Source organism: Crinia signifera, chromosome 4, assembly GCF_055691185.1.
Source record: "Crinia signifera chromosome 4, ASM5569118v1, whole genome shotgun sequence".
Lineage (NCBI taxonomy): Eukaryota > Metazoa > Chordata > Amphibia > Anura > Myobatrachidae > Crinia > Crinia signifera.
The window spans coordinates 37,568,515-37,579,764 of record NC_139220.1 but is presented as its reverse complement, the minus strand read 5'-3'; the positions used below and the strand labels follow the sequence as shown (position 1 = coordinate 37,579,764).

The 11,250-nt window shown below is 47.2% G+C and overlaps 1 protein-coding gene across 1 annotated transcript; it reads left to right on the top strand.

Moving 5' to 3' along the window:
* Positions 1–930: 930 nt before the first annotated feature.
* On the top strand, positions 931–5,271 carry LOC146073960 (HMG domain-containing protein 3-like). The gene is given in 5 exon segments (XM_083181579.1): positions 931–1,160; positions 1,163–1,185; positions 2,601–2,694; positions 2,697–2,809; positions 4,759–5,271. Coding segments are annotated over 5 exon segments (795 nt in total). The 5' UTR covers positions 931–1,075; the 3' UTR covers positions 5,239–5,271.
* The last annotated feature ends 5,979 nt before the right edge of the window (positions 5,272–11,250 follow it).

The window sequence follows — 11,250 nt, the reverse complement described above, 5'->3', positions numbered from 1 at the left end:
TTTTTTATTTACACCAGTCCTTTCCCCATTGGAGTGTGCAGACTGAATCCCTAATATAGGATACTTAACCTACTAGTATGCTTACAGAGGGAGAACATACTGTACAAACACTGCCTAGATAGGGTCCTGATCTGTCATTCAATTCATAACCTCAGTGCTAACCACTACACCACCGTGCCATCACTGTGTGCCGGCTGATTCACACACTGGTCAATTAGGAGACCGGCACCAGAATCCCTACTGCCGGGACGCTGAAAGGTAAATAAACTGGGACACTGGCATGAGGCCGGGGAAGGTTGGAGCTAGGTTTAGGCAGTAGAGGGGACTTAGGGTTAGGCTGCGGGGGTGGGAGGTTAGGCTTAGGCATCAAGGAGGGTTAGGCACTTAGGCTGGTGGGGTTAGGTATAGGTGGCGGGGTACAGGGCTTAGGCACTAGCGGGGAGGGTTAGGGTCAGGCTGTGGGTTGTGGAGTTAGGGTTAAGTTGCAGATAGTGAAGGTTATGGTTAGAAAACAGCAGGGAGAGGGTAAGTATAGTTACCTGACCCCTGTTGGCTTCCCTCCTTCGGGATGCCAGCATCAGTATTGTGAACGCCGGCATCCCATGCGATTGTCATCCCTGTGTATCTCATGCACCACATACAGATGGAGCCGCCTCCATTCATTGCCGGCGCCCGCCAGATCCCCTTCTCTCACGCACGCGTGTCCCAGTATCACGGCGGTTTGGCAGCGTCTTCCTGCCCGTCTCCGCTTCAGGAAGACGCTGCCCAGTTCCGGGAGGGGGGTCGGGCGGCAAGAGGAACCGGCGGCGATTGGGGGGGGCGTGGCGAGGACCCGTGGCAGGCTCCGTTGCCATGGGGCGCGTGCACGAGATGCGTGCGCGCCCAATGGCAACGGAGCCTGCCGCGGATAGAATCACCAGCCCCTGCAAAGATGTAGCTGTACGTTTTCCCGCCATAAATGATGCTTTCTTTGTATTGGAGCATGGCAGCACAGGGGTTGGTCCGTGTAAGGCAACAAACTGCGTCTAATCTGTATAAATGTAACCGGTTCTCTTTCTCTCATTTATAGGACAACATGTGTTACTCCATCCTGGCTCTATCAGAGTTTGTGCAGAATGGGACACAGATTAAGCAGCCCCCATCTCATTTAAATGGGGGAAAATCTACAAAGTCTGCCCCCATCAGGTATGACAAAGTGCAATCCTACATCTCTAGAAGGTTTTAATAAAATATAAAAATAAAAATGAGCACTGTAATACAAGCTAACATTTTATTAATCCGAACACAAGACTGGATAGACATACAGCCGCTGTAATCAGTACGGACAGTCTAATAATATACCATTAGCAATGTAGTAAATATTATATACAATAGCCCCAGTTATATACAGAATATCCTTAATAGAGTCGTTGGGCACAGAATAATTGGTACATTCCAGATTTTCGGAGATTATATTGGTTAACCCTTTGAGTGCCAACATCTCTGTGAGAGATGTGCAAAGTATCGGATAAAAATGTCAGCATCGCTCACATTTGTTATATAAATTCAAATAAGAAATGATGTGTAAAGAATTGTGTATTCTCCCCGTGCTTGCGTGGGTTTCCTCCGGGTACTCCGGCTTCCTCCCACAATCCAAAATTATACCGGTAGGTTAATTGGCTCCCAACAAAATGAACCCCACAATGTCTGTGTATGCGTGTACATGTGGTAGGGAATATAGATTATAAGCTCCACTGGGGCAGGGACTGATGTGAATGAATAAATTAAATAGATACAAGCTCAGCTACCTTATACCCTTTCATTTTCAGGGTTATACTGTTCTCTGACAATAATTTCCTTCAGGAGTTGGCTGAAATATTTTGTTCATACTGTACACTAGTTAAAAAACCGTCAAAATGATGTCATTTCTGCAAAGTACTTTCACTTTGAGCTGTGACAGTTTTTAGCCTACAAACTCTCCACCCTAACCCAGTCCCTGGGCGGGATGTTGTAACATCCGCAGCCCTATATCGCCGGGCATCGCATTTTTAATAACGGCATATGCTCTAACATATGCTGTTATTAACACAAGGGACAGCTCTTGCGATAAGAGCTGTCCCTTGCGTTGCGGTGCCGGCACTGGACTTCCGGGCCTGTGACCCGGGAGTCCATCTGCGCATGAGCAGAGTGACGCGCCGACCGCAGGGCATGCTGGGAGGGATCCGTGACGGATTCCTCAAACAGCGCTGTGGTAAGAGCCCATAGGCTTTTGCAGGGAATCGCCAGCTTTTGCTGGCAATTCTCTCCGCAGCACTGCCACTGTGGCGGGGGGTTAAAGCATACAGAAATGCGGTAAAAACCCCGATAACATGGTTTTTACCGCATTTATGTCCTAGAGAATCGCCCCCTCTATCTGCTCCTACCTCCAATCTTCATATCCAGCATTCTGTTAGTAATTTGGTCCCTCTAGTGGTCACTGGCGGTACTTCACCTCATATAGCCTTTTATATATAGATTTTAAATACAGGATATACTGTAGGATGCAATTTTAAACTGTATGGTACAATACACTTTTTAATTGATAATTTTAATTCTTGGTTATATTGTCTCTTTTTATTTAGGTGGTTTGTGGATCCAAGTACATTGTCCGTGGAGAGAGCCCTTATGACCACGTGGATCTCTTGGCCTCCTTGCGGCACTGGCCATCAGTGTACATGGTGATATGGCAACACAGGTGGCCCTATGTTCTGATATCTGTTACCCAGTTCTGACACAACAGATGTGGGGGAAGAATCAAGGCTGTTTCTCCGATCCGTCAGAGTCACCAAAGGTTAGTTTTGTACATACCTAGGATCATCCAACACCAATGTAATATCCCTACAATTCATCTGTAACCTACAAAGTGGCACAACTTCATCCCTGATGCCCGGTGGCAAGATAGATGTTGGCAACCTACCACACACGCACACATTCCTACTCTCCAACTTATTAGCCTTCCTATGAAACTGAGTTGCATTGTGTGGATCGGTATTTATTTTGTGCATGAATGCGCATCATCCTGGGACATTGGTGTGTCTGAACGAAAATGACCTGAGACAAGAAGAACTGGCAAATTCCTGGCAAGCAAATCTGAGAGGGGTTTTGCTGTATCCCATGCCACCATTGCACAATAAGTGGCAAACGCAGAAACCTGTGCAGTGCGGGAGAGAGGAGCTTGGTCACCAGCAGAATAAAGATCGCATGTACGGCTCCCCAGCTGATGTAGGACTACAAGTCACAGCAGTCCATGAGTGTAGCAGTATGTGTGTGTGTGTGTGTGCTGTTGACGTCGCAAATCAGTGACGTGCGGTGAGGACATTGCCTGGGGAGGCACTCACCTCACCGCGGGCACCGGCAGCAGGGGGTACTTGCGTCACCCTGTCCCCGTCCCCGCACTGCCACGGTCGGGCACAGGCAGCAGGGGGTACATGCGGGAGCCTACTCCCCCCCCCCTGCACTGCCGCTGTCGGGCACAGGCAGCAGGGGGTACATGCGGGGGTACATCACTAGCACCGGGCAGAGTGCAGGGACACAGGGATCGCCAGGCGTCATTGCCTCAGGCTCAGACACCCCTCAGCAAACCGTACCGGCCGCATAATCATCCCCACGGTTCTGGATGTGACAGCCGCCTGCCTTTGCGCAAATGCTGGAGGCTGGACACGTGCAGGGGGGCACAGGAATCAATAAGTGATTCTACCTCAGACTGCCCTACATCATCCCCCCGACTTTTGCACGCGGACAGTGCTGGCCACACCATCTTCACTGCAGCCCGAGACGTGACAGCCTCTTGCGTGCAAAGCTCACATGCCGGGCGGGGGATCCAACATGCCGGGCGGGGGCACAGGTATCATTAAGCGGCATTGTCTTGGACGCCCCTGCATCTGACCTCCCCTAGCCAGCAGCTAGCCTAGGCAGCAGGGGGTACATGCGGGAGCCTACTCCCCCCCCCCCCCCCGTACTGCCGCGGTCAGGCATGGCACAGCACAGGCCTCTTCCCTCCCCTCCCGGGCGGACTCACCTGTCCTCTCGGCTGTGGCTTTCTCCCAGCAGCGCCGGACTCCCCGCTGCCCGCGCTGCCGCATCCTCTGCCCTGCATGTGTGTGATAGGACAGCGGATCCAGCACTGGATCCGCTGGCCCAATCACATCTGGGGGCGTGCATTCATACTGGTGCCCCTGTCATTGCGGCACCAGTATGAATGCCGCTTCCCCATTCATTTTCAATGGGCTTTTACAGCCCATTGCTGCACCCTGCCCCCTGCCCTCCCCTACCCGCCCCCCGCTGCCCGTAGTTTTAATGTTAACAGCGGGAGGCACCTCTCCCGCTGCCTCCCACCCTCACATGCAGCAGTGTAAGAGGGTGGGAGGCAGCCGGAGAGGGAGAAATGATGAAAATAATAAAAGAAGATATATAAATATATCTTCTTTTTATTATTTTCATCATTATGACAGGGGAGGCTCTGCCTCCCCTGCCTCCCCTGACTGCACGTCCCTGTCGCAAATCCAGCTCTGCTCTTCAGCTTTGTGTACAGGTCCCTTTCACTATACAGTATACTGACCTCATACAGCACCAAGCAGACTATGGGGGAGAGGTGCCCTCTTCAGTTTTGGCACCAGGAGACAACTGACTCCATTGCCTCTGGCTGTTCCGCCACTGGACCTACACACAGTGAAGGCAGTCGTGTTGTGCAGTCGTATTTCATCTTTGCAAAATCTTAATTTTCTTGTTTTTGTGCCCTAGTATGTCTCCTGCCCGGAACTCCTAGACAGGCATTACAACGTGGATATGATGGACAGTGAGCCCTCCATTCAGCACCCTGTTACCAAATGTGCTTCCAGAAGAATTGTCCATGCCGTAGCGGAACAGAATGGAGCCTCCGACCCAACATCTCGCCACCATTCTCTGTCGCTGTGTCGTGAGCTGGAGCCATACAGCGCCATCATCACGGCTATTGGGGACAGCAAGACCAGTAATATCCGCCACCACCCCATCAATTTTGAGAACGCCACGCACTATTACCTTTACAACAGGCTGATTGATTTTCTCACCAGCCGGGAGATTGTGAATCGGCAAATTCATGACATTGTCCAGAGTTGTCAGCCTGGAGAGGTGGTCATCAGGGACACTCTGTACCGACTTGGTGTTGCACAGATTAAGACAGAAATAGGGGACAGTGTGTTGGAGGAAGAGATTTTGTTGGAACAGTCAAGTTCTCAGTGACAGTGACAAAGGGCCTTATTTTGGTTCATTCTTTCTGACAAAATCCTTCTTAGATGGACAAAACCATGTGCACTGCAGGGGGGCAGGTGTTACTTGTGCAGAGAGAATTAGATTTGGGTGGGGTTTTACTTCAAAGTGAGATCTATATTGCAGTGTAAAAATAAAGCAGTCAGTATTTACCCTGCACAGAAACAAAATAACTCACCCAAATCTAATTCTCTCTGCACATGTTACATCTGCCCCCCTGCAGTGCACATGGTTTTGTCCATCTAAGAAGGATTTTGTCAGAAAGAATGAACCAAAATAAGGCCCAATGTTACTTATTCCATACAAATAAATGGAGACAATCAGCGAGCATGTTGGTATTCCACAGCACATTAATTCCCAAACAGGAATGTCTATTGGGAGAAATCGGAATGCCAAAGTTGGGATGCGAAGTCCTTACTTATCATAAGAAATTAAATGAATGGACTTTCGTATGTTTGGGCCCCAGATACCATTCTATGTATTTTACTGTGCCTACTGCTGTGAATTCCAGGGATTAGCACAGAGCAGATGATTGATTTACATTGACCGTTAATACATCTTCTTTCTTCAATATAGAGACTCCATCTATTAATCGCTTCGGTGGTATGGTTGCAGATTTTCTGGGCCGTGCTGCGCTGCATTAGTAGGCTCTCCCAGAAAATTTCCAGATATGCAACTGATAAGCAGGAGTGCACCACTGGTCCTGTGCTGGACCAGTGCTCCCCCCACTCGCTGGTCCAAGCCACCAATCCTCCCACCGACCCTGGTCCACAATCGTAACCCCCCAACCGCACCTGAGCGCTCCCCCACGAGTGATCCCCTACAAGTGGCCCAAAACTTTCCGGAGTGTCCGCTCGGGTCCACTTCGGCTTCTGACTGCAGAGCTACTGTAGAAGGTAGTGGCTGCAGCTTGATTGGTGAGTATTTCTGGGGCAGGACAATCCTGCTCTGGTAGGTTTGTCCTGCCCCAGGAAAATCCACCACTGAAGGTGTTAAATACGGCGGAGGAACAGTTGATGGCTTGTTTGATTCATGATGTCTGTAGATTTGTTGCTGACTAAATAACTTTCAGTAAAATAATAATTTGACCAAACAAAAATGTGTTGAGTTTCCTATCCCAGTCCACACTCACCTTAACGCAGTGGTTCTCAATTTTGTCCTCAAGGACCATTTTTCAGGTCTCTGCACAGAACCACAGGTGAAATAATTAGCTCCACCTGTGATATTTTAAAATGTGTCAGTGAATAATGAGTGCACCTGCCAGGTGACCTGGAAAACGTGCACCGTTGGGGGTCCTTGAGGAACGAGTTGAGAACCACTGCCTTACCGAGTCCCAAAGCTGCTAGCCAGATCCTTTTTGAAGTTTTCCATTAGCTGCTATTTTCAGTGTAGACACTCCTCTTACTACACCCCAAGGAGTAAATAATATCCAGAAATCCATTGGACACACTATGCAGTTCTAGATTCCATTTGTCATTTTTGACCCTCTATTAAACAAAAAGAGCATATGCGCTGCTCGCGTTTTACTCCAGAATCCATGTATGCACTCCATGTGTTTTACTCCCACAAACCAAGAATAAATAATCTTTCCAAACCAGTAATGCCCTAGAAAACAATTAAAAAGTCTAAAGGCTAAAAAGTAATTTCTAGAAAAAATAAATAAATAAAAGATCCTAACTATAGGGTGACTCCATAACATCAACTGATTATTTACAATAAAATATGAACGTATCCATTTATTTCTATAAAATATAAGCATTTTCCATAAACTGTAGTGATGTGACAGCATTGCACGAATCCATGCGGTCAGCCAGGAGACTCAGGGCCTTATTCTGGTTCACTCTCAGAGGCAATTTCCTTCTGTGCAGGGAAAATACTGACTGCCCTATTTTTACACTGCAATATAGAACTCACTTTGAAGTAAAACCCCACGCAAATCTAACTCTCCCTGCACAAGTAACATCTACCCCACCTGCAGTGCACATGGTTTTGTCCATTTGAGAAGGAATTTGCCTCTGAGAGTGAACCAGAATAAGGCCCTCAGTATCATTGGGGTATACAGTACCTGGCTTTGTGTGATCCATTTACTCATGACTCCTCTGACAGCTAGGTAGACCATTCTGCTGCTAATTCTTTGTGCCTAATGCATTGAGTAATTCAATTCATATAAATGTAATAATCCCCTTTATAAATTACAAATCTAAATTCAAACCTTTATTAGTAGAGTCAGTCCTTTTACTTTTGTTGCAAGCATATATCACTTATTAATAATACCAGGCGTTCTGGAGTTAAACATGTATGACAGTAGTCTGAATCATGAGGAAGATGGCACTGCAGGCAGTGGCGGAACTACCGTGGGTGCAGGGGGTGCAGCTGCTATGGGGCCCGGGGGCTGGGGGGGCCCCATGGACAGAAAGCACTCCCCTGCACCGTGACTGTGATTTTTTTTCTTTTTCATAAAAGCGATGGCGCAACGCGGGACACGGCCGCCTGTATTGTCACTGCCTGCTGCCGGGCGGGGGGATGGGGGGGCCGTGCCGGGCGGATAAGCTCAGCTGAGCGGAGAGTGCCGGGGAAGTCAGAACTGTATGTGACCCAGTGACCGTGCCTAGCCTATGGCCAGCCGCCAGGTCAGCTCCGATGAGGCAGCTCATTAAGCAGCCGGCAGCAGGGAAAAGCAGGAGGGGCAGAGGCGGGCTGAGCACAGGTGATCCGTCCCCTGGGCAGATATAAATAAAGGGGGCAGCAGCAGCACAGTTACACTACCTCCATATACGCACACAGTCTGCAGGGAGGTTTCCAAGAATCAGCAGTTTCTGGAAGCCTGGGCAGGTCACTGTAGGGGGCACTGTAGCGCACAGCTCTTCTGCTGGGAAGTGCCACGCCGCCCGGAAAGTGGGCTCCTGACACCATGCTGCTGCATCTGCCGCCTCCTCTCTACCAACTACAGTATCCTCCCGACTACACTACTGTCTCCTCCCACTCACAGGCTACAAGATATGAGAGCCCCTGCAGAGCCGCTGCCTGGCGCAACCTCATTCAGGATAACTCACGATCACTGCTCACCTGGGTACCTTACATTCAGATGCTAATGTTATACTTCTCTCTGTCTCCATGTCTCTTCTCTTTCTGTATCTCACTCTGTTTCTATTTCTCCCTGTCACTGTTTCTATGTTTTTATCTATCTTTCTTTCTGTACCCCATCTCTCTCTCCAAGCCCCTCTCTCTCCATGCCACCCTTTCTCCATGAACCAACTCTCTGTGCCCTTCTCCCTCTCTCCATGCCTCCATCTCTCTCCCTCTCTCCCTGTTAGCCTTATGTATGAATATAAGAATGAATATATATATACAGAACAGGGGTCCCAGAACTTGTGTGGCAATGCAGTAGTACTCTGGTGCCATTCTATATGTATAATATAGAAAAGCAAAGGCAGCACTAAAATGGTTGTGTCCTTTTCGATTTTTGTCCCTGCATAGGTCGCTGTGGACCGCTATGCACAGCCATGTATACCAGCTGGGTGTTGAAGGGGCAGTCCACTCTGGGGTCAAGTCTCTAATGTGTTTAATTTAACTTATTACAATATTTAAAAAAAAAAAACATGCTGCATAAAAAAGGCTGGTGAAGGACAGTAGGCACACAAAGGGCTGTTGAGAGAGAGACCCGAGGTCCACCGATGTCGGTATTCCCATGCAGGTGTTGTGGGTGTATACTTGTATATGCGTGTGGGTGTATAGTGTGTGGTGTATATTTGTATATACAGTATGTATATACTTTATTGTAAGCAATATAGGATCCTGGTGTATGTGCCCTAGACCCTAACTTCTTCCATCACTTATATTTCTCTTATTCTGATGAAATAATGGTGGGATTATCTGGTAGGTCACCAACAAAAATTTTGCCTAGGGCATCCAAATAGTTAGGGCCAGCTCGGTGTTACCAACTGCCTCAGCCTGGAGTGTGAGCACCCTGATGTGGCCAAGGTAACACAAAAAGATGAATGGATCGGTTAGGGCAGTGTTTAAAATACTGGGCTTGTGCTTGCATTTTGTGGGACACATGTGTGTGTGTAGTATATGTAGTGTGGCATGTGTGTGTGTGTGTGTAGTGTATATATAGTGTGGGATATATGTGTGTGTGCAGTATATATAGTGTGTGAGTGTCAGTATATATAGTGTGTGAGTGTGTGTACAGTATATAAAATGTGTGTCTTGCTTAAGGGGTAATGGACATGGGGGGGCCCCATTGTAAATTTTGCTATGGGGCCCACAAACTTCTGGTTACGCCCCTGACTGCAGGACTTAAATAAAATGCACGTCAATACAATGTTTTAATTGGTCTATTAATATAAAGTGATTTAACGATACAGGTTCCCCTCCCAAAATGTTGCATTCTGTTTTATAAATACCATTGGAGGCCTCGCACCATATTCACAAGTAAATAGTTTTAGTATATTGTAATGATTGGTTATTCAAAAGCAGGGGTGGGGAACCTTTTTTCTAACAAGGGCCATTTCAAAATGGATGAAATCCTTCGGGGGCCATGTAAAAAAAAAAGTCCCCTGCTTCCCCCGTTCCACGCTCTGGCTGCCACAGAACGAAGAGTGAAGATAGATGGCTGCTGCTGCAGGACGCCTCTCGTGATAACTCGCTCCTGCCCACGTCACCTCCTCGTGCAAGAACTCCCCCTTCCTAGTCTCCTGAGCAAGCGGGTGGGTGTGCCACTTAAACTGACTACGGGGGGCGTTTACGAAGGTTCCCCACCCCTGTTCTAAAGAATGTATGTCTGATTATAAAGAGCCTTAGGGGTATCCAATTAGATGTGATAATTTTTGCTGAAAAAAATGGGCTAATATTTGGTCATTATGTTTTGACAAAACAAAATGGGCGATAATGCATGCGATTCGGGATAAGCTCCTGATCCCAATGTGTCAGGTGAAGGGGCTAATTGGATAGCCCCTGGCGAATCCATTCGCTGTGATACGTTATTGCAGCTAATTGGATACCACCCTTTATGGTAAAATATTTGCATCCACTTTATTTTCAAAATTGAATTCACATGGAATTTGTTTTGGACAGTAGCCTGAAATTGTGATGTGTGCTATATATTTTTATTTTGCTCTTTTCATGTACATTTATTTATATCTCCTTTTTTGTTAATTGTTAAATTGCAATAAATTTATTGTTTATTTATTTCACAAAATCTGAGAGTACGCAGTCCATCGTTTACAACACACTTATTAGTTATGTATTGATTGTTTATCTTGGTTGTCAATTATTCTGGAGCTGTTTCTAGGTTATTCTCATACTGTACATTTATACAATTTGAAATGCCTCATTGGATTCTAATCTCTGACAATGAATGTAAATTTTCATCCATAGATTGAATTAATTTTTTTTTTTTTTTTTATAGAAATGTCTTGATGGGCACATACAATGCTATTTCACAGGCCAGTTGGCCATTTAATACTGTTTATATGATGACTGGAACTGGTGGAAAATAGGGTGATCTGTAGATCTCATAATGTGGGTTTTGGATCCATCAAGCAAGGTCGTTTTAGGAGAGGAGAGCACCCTTGTGCTGACACTGTGTGGGCTCCCTCCTCTTTGGGAGCAACATAGAAGAGTGACTGCGCATGCTCAGGTCTCCAGGAAAATGGCACCTGCGTCTTGTTCTTGGGGACATCTGTATTGCACATGCGCAGATCACCAGGAAATGGTACAATTGCTCCCTGGACCCACGGCCCTTGAACTTACTATACATACGACAATCCATCAAGCTAATACTAATAACAACAGGCTGCGAATGGATGTTTAACATAAACATCCATTCGCAGGCTGTGGGGGGAACACCCACAATATTCAATGGTCACCAACCATCGAATGATGTGGAAGGCACACGCACATCTAAGGTTACTCTGAGGTAACCTTAGATGTGCGTGGGCATTCAGAAGGAAGTGGGCAGGCAGCTGACATCCGATGATGTCA